The sequence below is a fragment of the Bubalus kerabau genome, chromosome 1 (assembly GCF_029407905.1).
Source record: "Bubalus kerabau isolate K-KA32 ecotype Philippines breed swamp buffalo chromosome 1, PCC_UOA_SB_1v2, whole genome shotgun sequence".
Classification (NCBI taxonomy): Eukaryota; Metazoa; Chordata; class Mammalia; order Artiodactyla; family Bovidae; genus Bubalus; species Bubalus kerabau.
Window position 1 is genome coordinate 129,232,754 of NC_073624.1, and position 26,227 is coordinate 129,258,980.

At 42.8% G+C, this 26,227-nt stretch overlaps 1 protein-coding gene across 1 annotated transcript in view; it reads right to left on the reverse strand.

The window, feature by feature from the left end:
* The window catches only part of PCNX2 (pecanex 2), a 299,231-nt gene that overhangs the window by 52,907 nt on the left and 220,097 nt on the right, over nucleotides 1-26,227 (reverse strand). The window contains exons 24-25 of the mRNA XM_055588352.1: nucleotides 19,310-19,368; nucleotides 14,692-14,907 (exon numbers count right to left, since the gene is read on the reverse strand). Of these exons, the coding sequence (XP_055444327.1) occupies nucleotides 14,692-14,907; nucleotides 19,310-19,368 (275 nt within the window). The remainder of the gene's footprint in view (nucleotides 1-14,691; nucleotides 14,908-19,309; nucleotides 19,369-26,227) is intronic.

Here is a 26,227-nt window from a genome sequence, read left to right on the forward strand (position 1 = left end):
TTCTCATGGCAGCCATGGACATTAATGCCGAAATGCAGGATAGTTATATCCTTCAGTTTCCCTTTCCAGAAACCTGCAAGTCAAGGCTGAGCCAATAGGAGGCTAAAGAATGTGGCAGGTGGAGAAGTCTGAGAGCAACCAGATGCATGTTGAAGTGTTACGAGGAAGGGTGTCCTGGAAGATCTTCTTGGCCCAAGCGCAAGGGCATAATCACCTCACCTCATATGACTAGAAGCAGCACATCTGACTCCTTTAGCAAGTATTTTGAAACTTAATGCAAACATGAAACTGTCCCCACACCCATTTCCACACCGTTCACTTTTCCTGGGATCTTATCTCATTATTCACAATGCCTGGTACTTGGTAGGTGATAACAAAGCGGTTGGTGGAATGACTGAAGGAAAGGCTGGATGAACAAATGAAAGAATTCTTATCCAGATCACTATATTACAGGCATGCATGCATGCTAAGTTGCTTCAGTTGTGTCTGACTCTTTGTGACCCTATGGACTGTAGCCCGCTAGGCTCCAGGCAAGAATACTGGAATGGGTTGCCATGCCCTTCCCCAGGGAATCTCCTGACCCCCACATCTCTTATGTCTCCTGCATTGGCAGGTGGGTTCTTTACTACTAGTGCCATACAGGCAACAGATACCTTATTGAGAAAATCCACAGGGCATGCAATAGCCTCTGGCTTCCCTGCTGGCTCAGACGGTAAAGCGTCTGCCGGCAATGCGGGAGACCTGGGTTCGATCCCACGGTTGGAAAGGTCCCCTGGAGAAGGAAATGGCAACCCACTCCAGTACTCTTGCCTGGAAAATCTCATGGATGGAGGAACTTGGTAGGCTACAGTCCATGGGGTCACAGAGAGTCGGACATGACTGAACGACTTCATTTCACCTTTCACATTACCGGAGGAAGATAAAGACAGGCGATGTTTAAACTAAGTCTCTCTATAGTACTATGAGTGAGATGGTCATAACAGGTCAGAGATGAAAAACTGCAACCTTCAAATAAAATGTACACACAGAACTGTCATGATAACAGCCTATGAACTAGAAATCAAGATAAGGAAGAAGAGAACAAGCAGGTTGTTGTAACATAAAGTGAAACAGTGAAAGGCTGATCCTGGGTCTTAGGATTCCATTTGTCTTTCTCCAAGACCTCAGCGCTTTGGGTCTGAGCTGCAAAGCACTCTCTATTAAACATTTCAGGGCTCTCTTTGCTCATTCTGTAATCTGAAACTTTTATTCCTGCAGGGCAAGACGTATAGAAACAACACAGGTGAACCACAATCACTGAGTAATTCAAACCACATGCTGGGGGCACCCAGAGTGAATAATGACCTCCAAGTCCTAACTGAGCTGCCCACTGGAACCCCAGGACTGGGGGCACTGGACTCCAGGGAAGTCTCCCCCTTCAGTGGCATACCAGCAACACTGGTTAATTATATGATTTTGGGAGAAATGTTCTTTCAGTGAAAGTAAGACAATCCATAGAAATAGACCTCACAAAGGAGAAGCATAAAGGGGGGAACTTCACCTCAAATAGATTAGCAAAACTCTTTCAATGACATGCCTTGAGGGTTTTTTCCAGTTTCTGCTTCCTTCCTTCTTCTCCATCCAGGTTAGGCATTTATCACGTTGGGCTGATGTCAGTGCTTTTTGTTTGTTTTACATCAAACTGGAAGGGGTGTGTGCGTGTATTCATGAGTACGTGAAGACAACGCATAACTTGGATTTCTACTATCTGAAGAAAATAACTTAGCGGCATCCTTTGTGAGAAGGAAGAGCTCATATCTACACTGATGAGAGGACCGGCTGAGGAAGGGGTTTGCTGTGAAGGACTGCTAGGCAGTCATAACTGCCCAAGACTTCTAACAAACACCCAGGTCAGGTAGGTCTTGGTACCTTGTTTTAGGAATGAAAGGTTCATACAGTAAGCACCCTAGACAAGAAATTTCCAGTTGAGAACTTTATCTCCTGTTGCTGACAATCCTTCAGCTCTACCATCTCCCACCTCCTCTCCCTCCTCCATTCAGCAGCTCTTCTAGCCTGTTCCTTGATGCCAGCCCCTATATGTCAGCTATTGTACTGTCCTACTATGCTTTTCAAGGTGCTGTCCTGTAAGATTCAAAAGGTTTTCTTTATTTCTTGTGTTTGTTTTTAATACGTTATTTGTGTGAAAAGTATTATAAACCTATTACAGTACAGTACTATATACCCAATTGTGTCAGTTGGATACCTAGGCTAACTTTATTGGACATAGGAACAAATTGAACTTATGAACATGCTCTTGGAATGGAATCTGTTTGTATGTAAGGGACTTACTGTAGTCAGGATCACACTGTAAAAGAATACGAGAATGATGAAACACAGTCATTTCTGCAAAGGCACTAATTTTGCTGTTCACATGTAAATCAGGCCCATGTTCTCAGAGAGTCTCCCTGAGTTTAGAGCATGTTTCCTTCAAAGGGAAGACTGGAGGTCAGTTGCCCCCACACTTGACCTTTTCCAGATGACTGTCTCTGGAGTTTCCACTGAACCCAACTCTTGGCATCTTTTATGTGGCTGTGTTCTCATGGTCTAAGTCAGTGGGACATGGAAAGCACTAAATAAATATTTTACAAATGAATTTTGAGAGTATCTTGGAATCTTTTCATCCTGATAAATGATTGTGCCTCTTGAAAGCTGTGAAAATTGAGTATTTGAACTGAAAATGTGTCCAGTAGATCCCAGATATCTTGCACACAGGATATGCATGAATTTCCCGAGTGCAGCCAAAATGCAGGGCAGCCATTGAGGCTGTGGCTACACCAGACGGGCCTCTCCTGACCACCTGACCATTTCCTCCTCCTTTTCCTCATTTCCAAAGGAGCAAACACTGCCTCCCTTTAAGCACCACTGGCCATCTTTACCAGGGACAGGTCAGTCCTGGCTTATTTATTCATACTTAATTCCAAAAAGATACGAAGTCAGTCTTAAAAGGCATACACAGTACAAAAGCAAATGATGAAATTTTAACTGAAGATGAGGACAGGAAAAACATAACATAGCCAGAAGAATGTCAAGAAACCTTCACTTCCTTCTACGATGTCCTATAAATTTACTAAAGGTGGACCACTGATTTCACTCAGGCTTTCACCAACCAGTATAGAAAGATAATGAGGAGTTTCTCATGTCCTTAAGACAAAAGGAAAATAATTGCTTGGGAGGATCACAGCTATTTCTGTTGAAGACAGCAGAGAGATGACATCCCCAGACCATCACAGAGAGAATACTGTACAATATGGTGTCCACTTTCCTTATCAGCATTGCACAAGTACAATCACGAGGTTCCACAGCTGTTCTAACAGGATTAAAGTACAATAAAGAAAAATTTCTATAGATGGCCAAAATAATTCATTTTTAGGCATGTGGCTCTCCAGAGGTCTGGTGTCACCCAAGGGCGGATTCTGGAGATGCAGGAGGACTGGGAGGACCTCACACCTTTCAGGAACTCCCTGATATGGACCATGTCTCTCCACTTAGTTTTTAATTAATTAATGTTTTTGGTGCAGCCAAAAAAATTGGGATCTTAGTTCCCAGATCAAGGATCAAACCTGTGTCTCCTGCAACAAAAGTGCAGCAACTTAACCACTGGACCACCAGGAAGCGCCCCTCTCCAGCTAGTTCTGACAATGACTGTGTATTGAGTGGCAGTGTATTTTAACATACTTTCCCTGACAAGCAGAGGAGTATAGCTATCCTGTGGGGCTGGTTAGTGCGGGCATGCTTGCTTTAATGGTAGAGGTAGAGGTGACATTCTCTGGGGAAAACTGGGAAGCCAGAGGAGAAAGCCTATGAAGGTGAGAAAGGAAGGGCGGGCAAACAAGAGTGGAGGAGGTGCCCTCCAGGCTGGGAAGTGGGGCTAAGATCCCTGGAGGGGAGAGGGGAGGCGCAGGGCAGGCCGACTGGAGTGGGAAGTTGATGCCTATGGAGACATTTGAAATTCATTCTGTAGGTAACAGATAGGTAACAGGTATTTTTAAGTCCCAAGGAACAGAGAGAATGTTGCACTTAAGAAACATTCCCCTGCGGCCTTGGGGGAGTATAGAGGGGAGATTGGTCTTGGGGCAGTCAGCCACCCACAGTCCCATTTCAAGTGAAGAGTGATGGGACGGAAACTAGGGTACAGGCTGTTTATGGAGAAACTGGAGGAAATGATGGAGGCACTGAGCCATTATGTGATGGGGACTTCAAAGGATGCATTAGAACGGATCCCCTGCAGCAGTAAGGCTGCACTGGAAGAATGTCAGCTTGTTTACAACCTTCCAGCAAGAGCAGGCACATGAAAGCCCAAACGCACAACGTGTTTAAGATTGGGCTTCCTGGCCCTCCAAGTTCCTCTTTATCTGATGTGAGTTGTCCCAGGGACTGGCTAATTGGATTCCACAGAAAACCGCAAATACCATCAACATTGTTATGCTTTGTGTTACCCACTAATTGTTGTTGTTCCGTCACTAAGTTGTGTCCGACTCTTTGCGATCCCTTGGGCTTCAGCACGCCAGGCTTCCCTGTCCTCCACTATCTCCCGGAATTTGCTCAAGTCATGCCCATCGAGTCAGTGATACTATCTAACCATCTCATCCACCAATAATGGTTTACAATAACTTTACTAGACGTTTATTTGAGCTGAGTTTTGAAATGGTCACAGCTTTCATCAGCCTGACATGCCAGGCGTATGGGGATGGTGTTTCCTATATGCTAAGCAGAGAGGTCTCCTGGAGGGGCTGCCAGAGAGAAGTTTAGTTATCCTTAAACTACCCAGCTTGTGGAGTGGGGGATAATTAGGCATAGAAGGAGAAGAAAGCGTCAGAGGATGAGATGGCTGGACAGCATCACCGAGGCAACGAACATGAACTTGGGTCAACTCTGAGAGATAGTGAGGGACAGGAAGGCCTGGCATGCCGTGGGTGTCCACGGGGTCATAAAGAGCCAGACACACCTGGGCTACTGAACAAAAACAGTGGCTGAACCAGTGCTTTTCAAGTTGTAGATGTAATGAACAGTTTGGGATGTATATTGGACTATTATTGCATAAAATGCATTTCCTTCTGAGGTCACAAGTAAGCTTGTTCCTGAATTGCTCAGGTCCACAAAAGGAGGAGGCCATCAGATACAATAAGTTCCCTGCATATGAACAAGTGCCATTCTAAGACAGCATTTGTAAGTTCAATGCACTCATAAGCGTAACAGAGTTAGCCTAGGTACCGCCCTAACATAACCAGCTATTCAGTACTGTAGTGTAACAGGCATACAATACTTTTCACACAAATGAGACACAAAACACAAACACAAAAAATAAAGAAGACACTTTTAATCTTACAGGACAGCACCTTGAAAGTACAGTAACACAGCACAACAGCTGGCATACAGTGGCTGCATGCACGTTCGCATCTTTGAAATTCGCACCTTGAAGGCGCATTTGTAGGGGACTTACAATGTAGTCACTGCTGAGCTCCAAGCAGTTCACTTCCGTGAACATTTGGACTTCACACAGGCCAGCGTGCATTACATGTTGGAAACACAAGCTGTGAGAGTCAGGGCTCAGTCTATGTTGAATCTTGTTGAAGATTCAGCTCCTTTAGTGCCCCTTCTAACACCGTAATACACATAACACATGTAATTATGAAGACTTTCAGACCATTTTTCTTCAGACCAGAAATCTAAACTATCATTGCTTCCTGCCAGCTGATTAGATCAAGGGTCATTTTGTGGCCAAATGAAATAATGTCAGAGAAAAACTTTTAAAAAGTTTTTCAATGAATGTCAAAGAAGGTCACAGTGGAATTTTTTTCCCCAAATTTTTCCTACAGCTTCAATGTTATTGACATGTCTTTCTCAGCCCTTCCTCCACCCTACACTAGTTCTCTGGAATGGAATCCTAGAATGTGAGCCGAAAGGAATACACAGGTCATCCAGCGCCAGCTACTTGCTGTGGGAGATGACCCTGTATCTCCTAGACATCACCAGATTTAATTTCTGGGAAGAAATACTTAATACAATGATAATCTGCCCCATTACACTTCCCATTTCCTAATTGCTAAACATATACTTGATAATCACACACTTTAAATTAATCTAACCTTGAGAGTCCCTTGGACTGCAAGGGGATCCAACCAGTCCATTCTGGAGGAGATGAGCCCTGAGATTTCTTTGGAAGGAATGATGCTAAAGCTGAAACTCCAGTACTTTGGCCACCTCATGTGAAGAGTTGACTCATTGGGAAAGACTCTGATGCTGGGAGGGATTGGGGGCAAGAGGAGAAGGGGACGACAGAGGATGAGATGGCTGGATGGCATCACTGACTCGATAGACGTGAGTCTCAGTGGACTCCAGGAGTTGGTGATGGACAAGGAGGCCTGGCCTGCTGTGATTCATGGGGTCGCAAAGAGCCGGACATGACTGAGCGACTGATTTGATCTGATCTGACAGTTGCTTTACAATGCTGTGTTAGTTTCTGCTGTACAGCAAAGTGAATCAGCTGTATGTATACATATATCCCCTCTTTTTGGATTTCCTTCCCATTTAGGTCACCACAGAGCACTGAGTGGAGCTTCCTGTGCCACACAGTAGTGGACCCGAGTGTCTTTTAACTGTCACACTGAGAGTTTAGGAGAAGTGCATTGGCTCAGTGTGCAGTAGAGAGAAAACTATGTGAAAATAATTTATAGCATGTTTGATTTTGTGGTCATAGCAGAGATTTTTTATTACAACAGTTCTGTCTTCCAAAGAGCCTCAATTTGCTTCACAATCTGGCCATAGAAATACAATCTGTTTTATGACCTGTTCAGCAAGTGAGATTTTGAATGTGGCATAACAGTTTTTCTCAGAGAATTTTTATATTCAATATTTTTAAAATTTTAATTTCTGTTTATGGGACATTTACCAACTTAAAAAGTAACTTCTCAGAGAGCATCTCATTGATTGCATACATCAACCCAGCTATGCAGATGTAATCTCTTCTTTTAGTAATAATTTCTTTTAGTAAAATAAGGACACTGAGTCTTCAAAACATCTTGTCTAATAGAAAGTTCTGGCCTTTTGAATTCAAAGTCCATGGTTTTCCCTTATCACAGAGTGTCTCATGAGCCTTGACAAATTACAAGCAAAAGTTCCCTGAATTTACTTTTTCCTTCTAGCCTATAGGAGAAAATGAAATAAACCAAATCCCGCAGTGCACAGGGGAATTTATGGTGGGCAAAACTGAAGCATAAGAAAAGCTGAAATATATACAATAATGGTATCTGTGAATGATATGGTATCCCCCCCCCCCACCCTCCGTTTCTAGATGAGAAAAACCAATGCATTCAATTTTACTGAGTCATTTACTTTCTAATTAATAGTTAATTCAAACAAGCATTATCTTGCTTTTCTCCCACACACTTTGAGTGTTGAATGTAAAAATATGCAGACTCTGTTAATGTTCTCCAGGAAAGCACTTCTTCTTTCCCAGACTCATTATCTGGACAAGCAGGGCTTTGTGTTATTCACCAATATGTCACATAACTTGAAATGAAGAAAAATATGCATTGAGGAATTCTGAGTGAGAACCTATTATTTCATGGGTAAAGTTTGGAACCAAGGGACTTAACAGCTTCCTCAAGCTATACAGACAAAAGAAGTAGACTCACTAATGACCTAATTGTTGCCATAGAGAAGAGAATTCTAGCTGGTTCCAAGATTAGTGTGAGCTCTGACTATTCGTGGATTAGCCAGTTAGGATAAGGGTTTGGGTTGAATTAGCTTTAGATTAGATTAGGTTACATACTTATTTTTAGAATGTCCCCACAGGGTGGTGATTATGGGGTGTTAGCCAAACTATGAGATGGCTGATAACATTTCACACAGACAGGAACGCAGATCTCATTTTTGTGATATTTTCCAGGCCTGATGGTAATGTGTGGCTACCTCTCGATAACTATGCCTTTGCTTTCCATGTTCATCCTGCAGGAGCCGTCCAGTTCGCATGGTTGCTAAGGCAGTCAGCAATTCAGGAAACTGAGCTCCTAAAAGTGGTGGTTCTGTATTAACACTTAGAAGTATATTCAGGTAAAAGTTTTCTTTTTTAATTTCAGCAGCCAAGGAGATGTAAAGACAATGATTACTCATTCTTTTTTTTTGTAATCTCTCCTTATTTTTCATTCCTTCTTTCCTTCCTCCTCCTTCCTTCCCCCTCTTTCCTTCCTTCTTCCTTCCCTGCCTCCCTGTTTCCCTCCCTCGCTCCCTGCCACCCTCCAAGGCCATGGAGTTTACTACAAAGGTCATGGACTTTGGAGTCAGCCACGACTAGGCATTTACCCCTCCTCCACCACTGACTTTGAAGCCTTGGGCTTCCTCCCTGGGAGGAAATTCTATCAAACTCCAGCAGGGAGTTCAACTTTCTCCCCATGACATGGGGAAGGCCATATAACTCCTGGACTGATGAGCCATCAGAGCTGGAAATAACTTTTTTTTGTTGTTTCTTTCTTTTTTAAAAAAAATCAATTTATTTATCATAATTGGAGGCTAATTACTTTACAATATTGTGGTGGTATTTGCCATACATTGGCATGAATCAGCCTTGGGTGTACATGTGTTCCCCATCCTGAACCCCCCTCCCACCTCCCTCCCCATCCCATCCCTCTGGATTGTCCCAGTGCACCGGCTTTGAGTGCTCTATTTGGGCACCATCAAACCTGGACTGGTCGTCTCTTTCACATATGGTAATATATATGTTTCAATGCTATTCTCTCAAATCATCCCACCCTTGCCTTCTCCCACAGAGTCCAAAAGTCTGTTCTTTATATCTGTGTCTCTTTTACTATCTTGCATATAGGGTTGTCATTGCCATCTTTCTAAATTCCATATATATATGTTAATATGCTGTCCTGGTGTTTTTCTTTCTGAGTTACTTCACTCTGTATAAATAGGCTCCAGTTTCATCCACCTCATTAGAACTGACTCAAATGAATTCTAATAGCTGAGTAATATTCCATTGTGTATATGTACCACAGCTTTCTTATCAATTCATCTGCTGATGGACATCTAGGTTGCTTCCATGTCCTGGCTATTGTAAACAGTGCTGTGATGAACATTGGGGTACACGTGTCTCTTTCAATTCTGGTTTCCTCGGCATTTATGCCCAGCAGTGGGATCACTGGGTCACATGGAAGTTCTATTTCCAGTTTTTTAAGGAATCTCCACACTGTTCTCCATAGTGGCTGTACTAGTTTGCATTCCCACCAACAGTGTAAGAGGGTTCCCTTTTCTCTACACCCTCTGCAGCATTTATTGTTTGTAGACTTTTTGATAGCAGCCATTCTGACTGCTGTGATATGCTACCTCATTGTGGTTTTGATTTGCATTTCTCAGATAATGAGTGATGTTGAGCATCTTTTCATGTGTTTGTTAGCCATCTGTATGTCTTCTTTGGAGAAGTTAAGTTTTTTGACCCATTTTTTGATTGGGTCATTTATTTTTCTGGTATTGACCTGCATGAGCCTCTTGTATTTTTTTGAGATTGATTCTTTTGTCAGTTGCTTCATTTGCTATTATTTTCTCCCATTCTGAAGACTGTCTTTTCACCTTGTTTATAGTTTCCTTTGCTGTGCAAAAGTTTTTAAGTTTAATTAGGTCCAATTTGTTTATTTTTGCTTTTATTTCCATCACTCTGGGAGGTGGGTCATAGAGGATCTTGCTGTGATTTATGTTGGAGAGTGTTCTGCCTGTATTTCAGAGCTGGAAAGAAATTATAATCACACCAAGGTTTTGATGAAGAAATTGAGACTCTGAGAAGTCAAGTCACATGTGTGCTCCCATTGAACATCCTGACCTAAAGTGGAGTTTTCTATGCACCTGGGAAATTGAGGGCATTATATCCCGGTTATTTCACGTTTAATAAACCAAATGAACACTATGGTACAAATTTCCAACCAAAAGGAGGAATGAAAAAAGGAAATGGTCAGGTAGAATGAGAAGTTCTTGTTAAGAGCTCTGTGGGTTTGCCCAGCTCTAAGCTGGAATCAAGATTGCCAGGAGAAATATCCACATCCTCAGATATGCAGATAATACCACTTTAATGGCAGAAAGCAAAGAGGAACTAAAAAGTCTCTTGATGAAGGTTAAAGAGAAGAGTGAAAAACCTGGGTTAACTCAACATTCAAAAAACTAAGATCATGGCATAAAGTCCCAACACTTCATGGCATATAGATGGCAAAAAAGAGGAAACAGTGACAAACTTTAATTTCTTGGGCTCCAAAATCATTGCAGACAGTGACTGCAGCCACAAAATTAAAAGACACTTGCTCCTTGGAAGAAAGGTTATAACAAACCTAGACAGCATATTAAAAAGCAAATACATCACTTTGCTGACAAAGGTCTGAATAGTCAAAGCTATGGTTTTTCCAGTAGTCGTGTATAGATGTGAGAATTGGACCATAAAGCCTGTGCACCGAAGAACTGATGCTTTCAAACTGTGGTGTTGGAGAAGACTCTTGGGAGTCCCTTGGACAGCAAGAAGATCAAACCAGTCAATCCTAAAGGAAATCAACACTGAATATTCATTGGAAGTCCACTGATGCTGAAGCTGAAGCTTTAATACATTGGCCACCTGATGTGAGGAGCCAATTCTTTGGAAAAGACCTTGATGCTGGGAAATATTGAGGGCAAGAGGATGAGATGGTTGGCTGGCATCATTGACTCAGTGGACATGAGTTTGAACAAAGTCAGAAAGATAGTGAAGGACAGGGAAGCCTGGTATGCTGCAGTCCATGGGGTCACAAAGAGTCAGACACGACTGAGCAACTGAACAACAAACAACCCCTAAGTAGCTGTGAGTCTTGGGAAATAACTCATCTTGAGGGGTCTGGATTTCCCCATCAGTTAGATGGGAGGAAGTATTGGGATTAAGGCCAATCTGGAGGTAGTCACCTTCACAGGCAGGAGAGTGCTTTGTATCTTATAAAAGTCTCTCTCCAATGCCCCCTTTTTTTTTTTTTTTTGCTCCTATTCTTGGTTCTTCCTCATTTATAATGACAGGATTTTCAAGTTGCCTGACTCCTTTTGTTGGCAGCTCTGTTCTCCTCATTCATGTTTCTCCTCTTTTATAGAAATAAGCCAAACCATCCAGCTAGGTCACTTGGATGACTAACGGAGAACAGAAATGGATTGAACAGATAATCAACTCTCACTTTCCCATTTTTCTGTGTCCGCCTACTCGGATGATGGTTAAATACAACAGATTCCATTTCTTTTGAAAAGCCTTGAATTTAGTGCTCCTCACACTGAGGGCCTTCTAAAGTGCATTGTCTGTTTCCTTGACCTTAGACTTAAAGCTAACTAATCTACCAATTATTGAATGGTTTCTTTAAAGGCTCTCTGGTTGGGTAGATGCAAGAAATACTCATAAACCAAGAGCAGCAGTACAATCATGCTTCCTTACATGAACAACAACAACAACAAAAAAATGTATTTCTATTCTGGGATGCATGGGCCAAAAGAATAGAACAGAAAAACATGTCTTCTTTATTTGTATTCTTAGTTTGAATTTACTCTACTATAGTACATCCAATGGATACGGCATGGGCCATGAACCTACATCAATTGTTTGGGCTACTCAGGTTCTAAACCCTTATTCCAATGTTGGGAAATTACCCGCTGTGCCAGAGGCTGGCTAACTGTTCAGCAAACTTTTGACTTTTTCTCCTGGGTACTCAGCTATACAACATTTCTCTTATGAATGTTTGAAATGTGTGCTCAATGCCTTCAGTCTTGTATGACTCTTTGAGATCCCATGGACTGTAGCCCTCCAGGCTCCTCTGTCTATGGGATTCTCCAAGCAAGAGTACTGGAGTGGGTTGCCATTTCCTCCTCCAGGGAACCTTCCCAACCAAGGAATCAAACCCACGTCTCCTGTTTTGGCAGGAGGAGCCTTTACCACTGTGCCACTTGGGAAGCCTCCTAACTAACCCTTCGATTCAAAGATCAGTTAAGTTTGCTGAAGACGCTATAAGCCACATAAAACTTGTGCTATAACTATAATTCAGATTCAACTCAGCGAACCTTAAAAGTTCTTCCCTTGAGTTTCAGGAAAAAATGGAAAGCTCTCAAAAATAGGCAGCTCTATTGCATTATCGTACCCAGACACTTAATTTCTACCACCTACTGTGGCATTTTCTGGTATTTGAGAAAAATATCAGGGAAATGTTGCTTCTCTGTTCTTTAGAGTCTGATCATCACTCCCTTGGCCCAATAACCTTTTCCCAAATAAGCTCCCTAAATTAGATTCCTAGAATCTGTAAGGATGTGCAAGAATTCTCTTTGGGTTATAGTTTTTAAAATATGAAGTGATGGCCATTTGTTCTTGGTGGAAACATGTCCTTTGGTCACTGTGAGGTTCTAGAAGGCATGACCTGGCTGTTGTTTACCTTTCTAGCATTGTCGGTGACCCCTTCCTCCCAAAGCACCTGGAAACCACATCTAGCTCCTTGGTGCCTCCTTGTAATCACACCAGTTGTTCCCTCTTCTCCGTTCTAACTGCAGCCCCTCCTCTGCTGAGCTGACCAGACCCCAGCGCCCTTTCTCTGGCCCCCAGGCACCCCGCGGACTGTGCTCCTGTAACAGCCACCTCTCTGGGCAGTAATTACTTATCGTGTGCCTGTCTTCTAAGGGAGGCTTCAAGCTCCACAAGGCAGGGCCTTTACTTCTCTACTCAGAGCACCTAACTTAGTGCTTGACATATAATCAGTGCTGAATAAATATCTCCCAAATGAGCATTAAGCGCTTCCCAGGGGGCTCAGCAGTAAAGAATCTGCCTGCAATGCAGGAGACTTGAGTTCAGTCTCTGGGTCGGGAAGATCCCCTGGAGAAGGAAATGGCAACCGACTCCAGTACTGTTTCCTGGAAAATTCCATGGACAGAGGAGGCTGGCAAGCTAGAGTTCATGGGGTCACAAAAGAGTCAGACACAACTTAGTGACTAAACAACAACAAAAATGAATATTAGACACATATGTCCAACTAGCTATGTGATACATTCACTTGGATGAATCCAGGGCATTTAAAAAAAAATATTTAAAATGGGGCTCTTGATTGCATCCTCAAAACCAATGTGCCACTCCTTATCCAGGCTTCTCAGTTTCAGTAAATGCACCAATGTCCATTGGGCTCTCAACCTAGAAAGCAGGGAGCATACTGAGCACCCCACCTTCCCTCACCCCAACATGCAGGCCTGTCCTCCACCTCTGAGCCTCCCAGCACATCTCTGCCTCTGCCATCTTCTCTTGCTGGGGTGACTACAGGACACTCCTAGGCAGCCCCCTCTTTTCTCCTTTCATCCCCTCCAGTACATCTTCCACACAGCAACCAGAACAAGCTCTAGGTCAGTCATTCCCATTTCCAGAACATTCCATGGCTCCTCACGGTGCACAGAATAAAATGCAGCATCTCCCCCTGGCTGGGAGAAACCCCATGACCTCCCCCAACCCCGCCTCTCTGGTCATGGCATTCTTCCTGGGTTGCTCCTCAGTGCTTCCCAATTCCTGGCCTGGAATATTCTTCTCCCTGTTCTCCTTCTCAGGACCCTTCCCTGACGAGCCTCCTCACCTTCTGCACTGATTGTGGTCGTAGAACCTTATTTACCTCCTTTGTACTGTTCCTCAAGCCATGATTGGTTTGCTCTTTTGTTTACTTGTTTATTTGCTACGTCATGAGGGTCATGTGCCATTGCATCCTCAGCATCAGAACGTGGCCTGACACAGAGCAGATGTTGAGGTAGAGAAAAGCATGTGTGAATGAAAGACTACACAAAGAACTTGGGAGACGGGGCCACAGGAATATCCATGACGCTGATCCCTGAGTGATCACCACACAACCGCAGCATCTGATTCATGGAAAAACCAGAATCACTCTTCAAAGATACAGGCGGACTCAGTAACCACAGAGCAGTAAGCACTCGTGTAGTGCCTGCAAGTGGGCTTCCCAGGTGGCTCACTAGTAAAGAATCCACCTGCCAATGAAGGAGACATGGGTTTGGTCCCTGGATCGGGAAGATCCCCTGGAGAACGAAATGTCAACCCACTCCAGTATTCCTGCCTGGGATATTCCATGGACAGAGAAGCCTGGTGGGCTACAGTCCATAGGGTTGCAAAGGAGTCAGACACAACTTAGCACCTAAACAACAGCAGTTCCTGCATATACGTGATCTCAGTTAAATCACACAACTGTATGAGGCAGTCATGCTTCTTATTATCATTTTACAATTTTTAACAAAACTCAGAGATACTAAATGACTCACCCACAACAGACTATGGCATTTGTAACCCAAGGAAGCAGGTTCCATTTTAGGTCTAGCTGACTCCACACAGAGCCCCCATGCATGGTCCACATTCATTTAATGCTTCTGAGTTTTTCCCCAAATAAAACCAAAGTTCTGACTTGCTACTCCTAAGGTTTACACCAGACTGTACATTTAACCTGATTACTAATTCAGATGACTGGACTTGCTTTATATCCAAATACATGATGAGATGTGGTTGTAGCAAGCTCCCTAACTCATTCTCTAGGACAGGCATCCCACTCTTCCTTCTTAAGGATGACTTCTTAGGAAAGCTCTGCATGATAATTCACTCAAATGACCAACTTCCAACAACTTCCACAGGAAAGAGATTCTTACCTCGGAATTCCAGTCCTCTAAGTTGAAAGGTGACAAGGCCATTGCCGATTTCAATCAGGTGAACGAAAGCATTAAGGTAATCCGAAGCCAAAATAAAGCAATCGCCAGAGCTGTAGTTGCCCCACCGGCCAAGGATGAGGTCTCCACAGAGGGACTCCTGGAGCGCCCTTGTCAAGTGCTCATAAAAGATGGAATTGAGGTTGTTGCCATCGCTCCCTGAAGACAGGACAAGAAGTAATACACCCAGTGAGTTCTGCTCCAATGTGCTCTACCTGGGAGACGGGCAGCCGTCACCTGATTAGGGGTGAATCAGACTCTTCAGACCTTTTGCCCATTGTGGTGGGCTTTGTGAGACCCTCCTATTTCTTCCCTCTACACTCTTTCTGGTCAATGTCATCTACATAAATGGACTGAATTCCTGTCTAAATGAGACACCTGACAAATTCCTATCTCCAGCAGAGATCTCTTGCCTGGACTCTAGACCTGTCTACTTCCTTGTCTACTTAACATTTCTTGTTATGTTTCCAATGTTTCTCCTCCACCCAATGTGTTCAACTCAGGCCCTGCCCCTCCTAGTCCTGCCCCCAACCTGCTCTCAGCTGTCCAGTTGGCCACAACCTAGGCATCTTTCTTCCCACTCCTTCCCACCTAAGGCTCTCAATTTCACATTCTTCAAGTATTTTTGTTTTGCATCTTCCTACTTTTTTCCATTCCCATTACCCTTGCTTTATCTCAAGTTACATGGTCTCTCAGGTGGAGGGCCACAAGGGTCATGTGACTCACCTATGGGTCTTCACTAGGACATGCTTGCTCATCGATTCTCTACCCCCCAGCCAGAATGACCTTTCAGATGAAAGGCGAACGTGTCACCCAGGACCCTCCAGCCCATTTCTTAAAGTGGTTTGTTAGGGCTCTTAAGATAGAGACAAGACTTCATAACATCACCTGTAACAGGGTCCCATAAGTCATCCTCCAGGAATAAGCTAGGACACCAGCCTGATCAAACCCCAGGTGCATGGTCACACCAGGGGTGCTGTGTGCTCTGCTCCCCACTTCAGTCTCCATCCTCACCTCTCACTCATCTCTTCCTCAATCTTCACACTTAGCAACACAGAACTTCTCCCAGTTGAGTGACTCACTTGCCCCTTCCCACCCCAGGCCTTTGCAGAGACTAATCTTCCTGCCTGGTTTCCCTTCATTCTTCTCTGTCTTATTACCTCTACTAATCTTTAGACCTCTGTTCCACAGCCACTTCAGGGAAGCTTTCCTTGACCCCTTTGCCACACAATGTTATAGGGCATCAGGACTATGACCCTCTGCTTGAAAGCACTTGAAACAGTTGGAATTTGACTTTGGTTTTTTTGTGTGTATATGTGTATATATGGTTATTTGATTAACATCTGATTTCTCCAATGCACCCTACGGTGGTGAAGGAAGACTGAATTTGTTTATTTTTGTATCTCAGTACTGGCAGATTCTTAATATGCAGTAATGACTGACTAAATATCTGTTGAATAATAGATGACACCATAGATGATACAGCTTTGTTAAGAGAAATTTTGCTTTTGAGAACATAATCCATTAATCCATTAAGTAACTCCAGGGTTTCACTGAGAAATAATTTACAGACAATAAATAGTGTGTGTGTGTGTGTGTATAGTAGTGTGTGTGTGTGTGTGTGTTTAAATCACTTAGTCATGTCCGACTCTTTGTGACCCCATGGATTGTAGCCCACCAGGTTCCTCTGCATTGCAGGCAGATTCTTTACCATCTGAATTATAGGGAAGTTTTATATATATACATATATATATTCTATAATATAAATAATTATTCATAGTATATATTGTGTAAACAGTACATATATATGCATATATACATATATAACTGTAGTCTACAATATAAATAATTATTGGAGAAGGAAATGGCAACCCACTCCAGTGTTCTTGCCTGGAGAATCCCAGAGACGGGGGAGCCTGGTGGGCTGCCGTCTATGGGGTCGCGCAGAGTCGGACACGACTAAAGCAACTTAGCAGCAGCAGCAGTATACACTTTTATATGTTATATACAAGTATAAAGATTATTATATATCAATGCCATTTACTCATTTTAAGTTATATATGTATATAAAACTCAGATTTATTGAGGCATAATTTACAGAGAGCAAAATTTGCCCTTTTTAGTGTCCAGTTCTATGAATCTTAGAAAAATGCTTACAGTCACATAGCCACCACTTGGAATGCTGCACTGTGTCTCATCCACACCACGGTATACAGCAGTCATTTGTTCTGTTTCATTTATATGTAGTTACTACAGCTTGCTTAACCATTCAATAGGTGAAGGATCTTTGGGTTGTTTTCAGTACTGGTGAATATGAGTAAATCCACTCACGATATTCATGAGCAGAAGTTCATAAGAACATGTTGTCATTTCTCTTGAGTCAAACCCTAAGAGTGGCACTACCGTTCTCCAAAAAGGCTGGACCATTCTGCACCCGTCGCAGGGACTGAGAATTCTAGCTGTTCTGCACCCTTGCCAGGACCGTTGCTTGTTTGTTCAAACTTAGCCATTCAGATCGAATGGATGAGTACATCAAGGGAAGAAAAAAGGAAGGATGCAGCAAAGGAGATGGAGTGAGGGAACACCCTGCTTCCCAGTAAAGGGCCAGTGTGATTCAGGGGCATGAAACTGCGGTTCATGATGCATTTCGCGTCCTGGCTGGGCCGACTCCTTTTACTCCCTCTGTCAGATCTCTCATGATGACGACAGAATCTTTTTTGAGAAGGCGGGGTAAACTGGGGAGTCCGGCTGGCCTGTGGTCCTGGGAGTGGGAGAAGCACTGGGAGGGGCTGGGAGGAAACTTGTCACCAGCGCTTTCACTTTAGGAGTATCTTTTCTCTGGGGAGTAAACTCTGCCTCCAGAAAGTCAGAGAAGCATCGAGTTGCCCCAAAGAGAAGAGGCCTAAAGCAAAGCTCAAGGACCCCTTCTAGGCCAGCTTCTGGAGTGGAGACAGAGATTCAGAAAGGTTGGCGATAAAGATCTGTGAAGATCTGAATGGAGCTTTCCTGCTCTGTACCCTCGGGAACTGGAGCATCATTGAGGGTGCAGGAAGGTGCCAACTGGCCCCGAGCGCACCCCCATAAGAAGGAGCACTGATCCACGGCTAAGAAATCTACAAGATAACACTCTCAAACTATGGATATCAGGGCTAGGCATTCACGACAGTTAAAAGCCAAACTGAAATAGGTGCATTTATAACCTATTTATGATTAATAGAAAGAAACAAACTGTTCTATGGACTGAGTCATGTCATGTCCTCTAATAAGGTATCAGTATGCTTAATTTTCTATGCAGATTAAGCCTGCCTGACCTGCAGTGATATTCATTTTCTCTGATGAAGCAGCATGCATCCAGAGATGCTAATTGGAGATAGATACTCTGAGTCTCTGGTACTTTTAAAGAAAAAGCCTTAACAAGAGAATTAACTTTTGCGTAACAGTTCAAACTGTTTGATGTACAAATAAAACAACATAAACCATGAAAAGTTGAGATCTTAGAACACACTGACCACACATCTGTATAATTAGATTAAAATGAGACAAAATTATGAACAACTAAAAGCACAATGTGCTTATGAAACTGTCTAAATGCCTAATGTCAATGGCCCGGCAAAATTAGAATCCCATGGCTCCACATTAGAGATATTTATACTCCAACCACACCCCCTTCAAATTGGGCTGCTACAAAGTTTAACAAAAAATAAACCAGCCTCTCCAGATATTTTCAAGTTTCAAATTATGATTTCAAATTAATCATGTATATGCAATTCAAATATAGCTAATAAGCAGGATACAATTCTTCCTAGACAATATTTTTGGCACAGAGGAGACAGTGAGGTGGATTAAAAATAGAGAGTGGTTTAAATTTGCATACTGATATGAGGGGAAAAAAGGTCGAATGCTTCAAAATGAAATAGATTACAGGAAGAAAAAAGTAACTTCCTGTTACTATGGCAGATAAATCTTTCCATAGATTAATGTTGTACAAAGACTCTGAAGATATCCAGACCCTGGATCCTGGAATGGCTTGCCTTTAAGGACAACATAATGCTGAATTTTTTTTTTTTTTTTTTTTTTGCCAGAATACCAATACCAAGGTTTACTGTCTGTATTTGATGTTTAGCATATACAAACTAAAATGTTGTAATCAACAGTCATTCAATATTGAAAAGAGATCTAATCAGTTCTAAATCATGGAGGAATCCATTTTTAAACCAAATCAGGATACTTGATCAGTTCTATTTGCACAGTTTTATTTTTACCATCAGCATATTTACCAAGACATGCACTGTCTCCACAGTGATTTAAAACAGTGAGTACTTAATTCTTCTTTTTTGGATTGAAGGAATCCATCTACACAACACATAGATAGCTTAAACGAGAGACAGGGGACTTTCCTGGGCAGGGGGGCTCCAGTGGTTAAGACTACATGCTTCCAACACATGGGGGATGGGTTCAATCCTTGCTTGGGGAACTAAGATCCCACATGCTGCATGGCCAAAAAATAAATAAAATAAAATATTAAAAAAAGAAAGAAAAGAGAAGGAAGATATCCTCTTACCTGGATCCTTTTCAATTTGGACCACCAGTCTTGTGTTGGAATTATCCACGCGCCTTGTACTAGAAAGAGCCATGAAAGAGTAAGAGGCTGTGATTAGATCCCTGCAAATGAGAGCTGGCTCACAGAATCAGCTGTGTGAGTGGGAATCCAGGAGAGATGGAGCTCACATATTAGAGTTATGGTTCTACATTGACAAGGCTGAAGGAAGACAGGGGTCAGAGGGCGGGAAAAGTACAGAAGACACAGAGAGGGAAGAGATGTTTAGCACTTAGGTACAGGAGATAGACCTTCATCTTGATCAATTCTGAGCATCCAGTCTACAAAATAAAAGCAAGCATTGAAATTGTTAATGGACTACCACCCACTGACAGTATTTGAGAGCACTGCATACATAGCTATCTTGCTTTTCAAACTGATTCCAGAACATTCTTGATAAGTAGTCCAGGTCTCCACCACTTGCTTTCAAGCGTTGGCTGCATTCTTACAGACTTGTCTTAGGTTGAACCATAAGAATGAAAAACAGCTCTTTGCAGCTTAGGAAAAGGTGGATTGTCTATAGCCACAGTAACCAGTTGCCACCAGAACCAGTTTTAAACCTTTTCAGTTATGACAACTCACCTCAACTTATAGCTTTGGTAAAGCAGCCAGTTGACAGTGGCTGCTTGCTTCTGAAAGTCAGCCAGCAAGGGACAGGCTCAGTGCAGACTTTTGAGGGTGACCAATCCATAACAGGTTCCCCAGGTGACTGCCCTGCAGATGGTATCACTCCATTTCTGAATCTGAAACTCATCTGCCCTTGAACTTCAGATGTCCCCCAAACCCTTTATACGTGCAACAGTCTGTCCTGCTTGGAGAGACGATGTTGGACCAGCCTTGACTTATTTCAGACACTGCGTGGGGTTCTTGTCATTCTTTGAAATGACACCAACCACATGAAGCTAATGATATGTAACAGTTTATGGTCTACAAAAAATGGCAATTTTGTTAGGGGAACCACTGACTGAAACTGCCCCATTCTGGCCAAACACAATAGTAACTACTTGGCGTGAGGTATCTTACAAGAGGAGATCCTAGTAAGGAATGCGGAACTAACAAGACATCACCAATCAGAAGAATTCAGGAAAGGTCAAAATGTCCTACCAACCTCCCAGAATCCTCCTTGCTAACATCCATCTTGGCTCAGGAAGGACCCTGAGTCAGAATGACTGGCCAGAGAAAACCTGGAAACTAACTCCATCACAATAAAACCTGAGACTGTGAGCCACTTGGCAGAGCAGTCCTCCTGGGTTCCCACCCGGTGCCCTCCCTCCCACTGAAGTCTCTTGCTTTGTCAGCATGTGTCTCCTTAGACAATTTATTTCTGAGTGTTAGACAAGAGCCCACTCTCGGGCCCTAACCCTGTGTACGACACAGCAAAAGATACACTGATGTATAGAATAGTCTTACGGACTCTGTGGGAGAGGGAGAGGGTGGGAAGATTTGGGAGAATGGCATTGAAATATGTATAATATCATGTATGAAACGAGTCACCACTCCAGGTTCGATGCACGATACTGGATGCTTGGGGCTGGTGCACTGGGATGACCCAGAGGGATGGTATGGGGAGGGAGGAGGGTTCAGGATGGGGAACACATGTATACCTGCGGCGGATTCATTTCGATATTTGGCAAAACTAACACAATATTGTAAAGTTTAAAAATAAAAAAAAATTAAAATAAAAAATAAAAGCCCACCTGATCATTGCAAAAAAAAAAAAATTTCATAAGGCTAAACCTATGCCATTAAGGGAGAAGGCAATGGCACCCCACTCCAGTACTCTTGCCTGGAAAATCCCATGGACGGAGGAGCCTGGTAAGCTGCAGTCCATGGGGTCGCTGAGGGTCGGACACGACTGAGCGACTTCACTTTCACTTTTCACTTTCATGCATTGGAGAAGGAAATGGCAACCCACTCCAGTGTTCTTGCCTGGAGAATCCCAGGGACGGGGGAGCCTGGTGGGCTGCCCTCTATGGGGTCGCACAGAGTTGGACACGACTGACGCGACTTAGCAGCAGCAGCAGCATGCTATAAAGGGCTTTCACTAGAAATAGACCACTGATTGGAGGGTTCCATACAAGTTTGAACATAATGAGCATCTCATCTTTACCATATCTAGATACACCATGTTTCAGATATATGAGAACTATCTAGGCAGGATCCTGTTGGAGTTTTGTAGACTAGACGCTCCGGATGAGTTTACAGAAGGGATATTCTGTTACAGCTCGAAACGGTCACGTTGTTCTATTACTGCTTCCTTTTCCTTGCAAATACCCTCAGATCAGCTTTGAAAATAAAAGAGCCCAGGTGGCAGAAAATAAAGCGAACAACAAAATTCTTTCTAATGAAGGCCGTAATCCCATGTCGGCATGGTGAGTCCCTGAATGGAATTTTAATTTCACCTTAAGACCTAGGACAAATGGAATTTTCAGCAGCAGAATAAACAATTTTTAAAGTGAGATTGAGCCAAAAGAAAGTCATTTACCAAACTCCTTAGGGAATTAAAACACTTTCTAAAACTATGTTAAATGAAAAGCTATCTGCAAAAGGCTTTGGACGCAGAGGGCTCAATTCTGATCAGCAGTAACTAATCCACGCTGCCTGTGTGCCCCGAGGGCCTCTGGCTCGCCACCAGACTCTCTAAGAAGGGCAAGTGTCAGCCTTACTGGGTATTCAAGGTTTTCTCCAGTGCTTTCCTCCTGTAAATTTGGTGCTTACCTCTCAAAGGTGCTAATTAGCTCAGTAATTGGATTTCTGCCTTCACGGTCCTATTGCAGGAACATTCTGTTCTGTTGCTCAGTGTGTGGTTTGGTCAGTTGCTCAGTCATGTCCGACTCTCTGCGGCCGCATGGACTGTAGCCTGCCAGGCTCCTCTGTCCATGAGATTTTCTAGGCAAGAATACTGGAATGTGTTGCCATTTCCTACCCCAGGGGATCTTCCCAACCCACGGATCAAACCTACATCTCTTGTGTCTCCTGCACTACCTAGCAGATTCTTTACCACTAGCGCCACCTGGTGGGGACTTCCAACTCACTCCCCAATCTCAGTTCAGTTCGGTTCAGTTCAGTTGCTCAGTCGTGTCCGACTCTTTGCGACCCCATGAATCGCAGCACACCAGGCCTCACTGTCCATCACCAACTCCCGGAGTTCACTTAGACTTACATCCATCGAGTCAGTGATGCCATCCAGCCATCTCATCCTCTGTCATCCCCTTCTCCTCCTGCCCCCAATCCCTCCCAGCATCAGAGTCTTTTCCAATGAGTCAACTCTTCGCATGAGGTGGCCAAAGTATTGGAGTTTCAGCTTTAGCATCATTCCTTCCAAAGAAATCTCAGGGCTGATCTCCTTCAAAATGGACTGGTTGGATCTCCTTGCAGTCCAAGGGACTCTGAAGAGTCTTCTCCAACACCACAGTTCAAAAGCATCAATTCTTCGGCACTCAGCTTTCTTCACAGTCCAACTCTCACATCCATACATGACCACTGGAAAAACCATAGCCTTGACTAGATGGACCTTTGTTGGAAAGTAATGTCTCTGCTTTTGAATATGCTATCTAGGTTGGTCATAGCTTTTCTTCCAAGGAGTAGGTGTCTTTTAATTTCATGGCTGCAGTCACCATCTGCAGTGATTTAGAAGTTCAAAATGCCGGAGTGGTTAGGTGTGTATGCTCTTAGTATTTGCCTGGCAAAGTTAAGGCTCACTGCTTGTCACAGTGTTCCAAGGGCCACAAGCCAAGAGTCCAGTAATATGATATAGGTCTTCCCAGAGAAGGTGACTCACTCTGAAGCATCTCTCCCTTATGTTAATATGGAATGCCAACAGCAAAGCTCATTCCCTCCCTTCAAGCTTTGCCTTTCTACCTCCTCATCTAAATCCAGCACCTTGTCTCCTATGTGGCTTCACCTGAGGAGCTTAAGTAATTTAATAGAAACTAGATTACACTGTTTCAAGTTCCGGTTTGACAGCTCACATAGACTATTTATGGGAGAAGTAGTCCCCATTTTTGATGAGGAAGTGTGACTGGCTGGAGTAAGAACTTTGATGGGCATCTGCTCATATGGAGAAACCAGGATGGATGGACTGTAATTCTCTTCATGGGGCAGGACAGCATTGGAGAAATCTGGACAATGAGAAGGCAGTCAGACACTAAACAGAAGGACACTGTCACATTTTAAGTTGAATATATGCACAAGTTTCATTTGGGTTAGTATTTTTTAATGGTTTTTATGTTTATATTCATACGGGATATCGGTCTAAGGTTGTCCTTTCTTGCGATGAATTTGTCTGGCTTTGGTATCAGGGTAATACTGGCCCCACAGAATGATTTAAGAACTATTCCTTCCTCCACTCTTTTTTGGGGAGATTTGAGAAGAACTGATGGTAATTCTTCTTTAATCATTTTAGAGAATTTAAGAGTCAAGCTAACCGATTCTGGGCTTTTCTTTGTTGCGAGTTTTTGATTACCTATTAATTCCCTTTAATTGTTATGGGTTTACTCAGATTATCTATTTCTTTTTCAGTCAGTTTTGGTAGTGTGTGTATTTCTATGAATTCTTCTGGTTTGGCTAGCTTATCTCATTTGTCAATACACAGTAGTTTGTAGAATTCTCTTTCAATTATGTAATGTTGATAGAAATGTTCTCAACTTTTAACTGTGATTTTAGTAATTTGAGTCTCTTTTCTCTTGGTCATTCTTGGTAAACGTTTGTCAATCTTTTCAAAGAATCAAATTTTGGTTTAATTTATTCTTTCTATTGTTTTCCTATCCTCTATTTCATTTCTCATCATTTTAATTTTTATTATTTGTTCTGTCTGCTTACTTTGGTTTAGTTGGCTCCTTTTTTCTAGTTTCTTAACATGGAAGACTAGCTTATTGATTTGAGATTTTTCTTATTTTTTTAATTTAGGCATTGACAGCTATGAATTTCTCTCTGAGCGCTGCTTTTGCTACATACTGTCAACTACAAATTGGCCCTTACTATGGGCACTTGCCTGGCGGGCTACAGTCCATGGGGTCGCAAAGCGTCGAACACGACCGAGCCACTAAGCACATCTGGCCCTACGAGGATGCCTCGTGTGCCGCCGCACTGCTGACCTTGCACACCCCCGAGAGGCCTTGCAGGTGGAGAGCAGAGGCGAGGCTCTCTGCGATCTGGGGGACAGAACTGGCAGGGCAGGTCTTCAGATTGTTAGATATTTTTAGGAGCTGATTTTATGAGCCCAATTTTTGGTCTCCTCATATCTAGAAAAGCGCTGCAATCCTTCATGGGATGACTGTTTCTCATGACTAGAAGAAACCTTCTGAAGAAACATGTGCTTGATTGTATATACACTTCCTTCACCAAAATCACATATATACTGTCCTTCTCCACTACATTAAAAAAAATTATTTTAATTGGAAGATAATTGCTTTACAATATTATGTTGGTCTCTGCCACACATCACCATGAACCAGCCATAGGTACACATATGTCCCTCCCTCTTTAACTTCCTTCTCCCCCCGCAACCCCTCTAGGTTGTCACAGAGCACTGGTTTGAGCTCCCGGCGTCATACAGCAAATTCCCACTATCTACTTTACATATGGTAATGTACATGTTTCAGTGTTACTCTCTGAATTCATCCCACCCTCTCCTCCCACCGTGTCCAGAAGTCTGTTCTCTATACCTCCATCTTCATTGCTGTCCCACAAGCAGGCTCATCAGTACCATCTTTCTAGATTTCATATATATGCATTAATATATGATATTTGGAACAGTTCTCAGAGGTATTTGAGGTGCTGTCTCCTGGGCTGCAGCCCTCATTTTGCCCCAAATACAACTTAACTTGCGACGTTCATGTTGCGCTTTTCTAAAGTTGACAATACCATACATTTTAACATACTGTGCTCTCCTTTTCATTCACTACAAAATATTTCTAAATTTTCTCTTGTGATTTGTTTTCTGACTCATAGGTTGTTTAAGGTAACTTTCTTTTATACATCTTTGGGAATTTTCTAGATTTCCTCTTGCTGTTAATTTCTAATTTCACTCCATTGTAGCTGGAGAACATATGTTATATAATTTCAATCCTTTTAAATTTACTGAGGTTTGTTTTATGGCCTAATACATGGTCCATCCTGGAGATCTGTCCATGTGCACATGTCAAAAGTGTTTTTTGAAAAACTTTTGCTTTGCAAAATACTCTGCCAAAAGGTCAAAAAAATCAGGTACAGACTGTGGGAAAATATCTTCAAACCTCATATCCAACACAGTACAAGTGTTTAGAATATATAGACAACTCTCAAAACTCAACAGTAAAAAACAAAACAAAGAAACCCAAACAAACAAAACCCCCACAAGAAATGCAAAAGAAAATGAACAGAGACATGAACAAACATTTCTGTGACGAGGACATATTGACAACAAATAAACTCAGAAAAAGATGTTCGATATCATAATTCATAAGAGAACCGTAGGTTAAAACCACAAAGAGGTATCACTATATACACCCAGCAGAATGACTAAAGTAAGAAATAGTGAAAATATCAACACATTGCCAAGGATATGCATAAACTAGATCTCTTACACATTGCTGGTGGGGATGTAAACGGTATCACTTCTCTGAAAAAACGTACAGCAGGTTCTTTTCTAAAAAATTACCATTCTGTTGTGCAGTCACCAAATTGTTTCCAACTCTGCGACCCTGTGGACTGCAGCATGCCAGATTCCTCGATCCTTCACTATCTCCCGGAGTTTGCTCAAACTCATGTCCATTAAGTCAGTGATGCTAACTAACCATCTCATCTTCTGCCACCCTCTTCTCCTTTTGCCTTCAATCTTTCCCAGAATCAGGGTCTTTTCCAATGAGTTGGCTCTTTGCATCAGGTGGCCAAAATATCAGA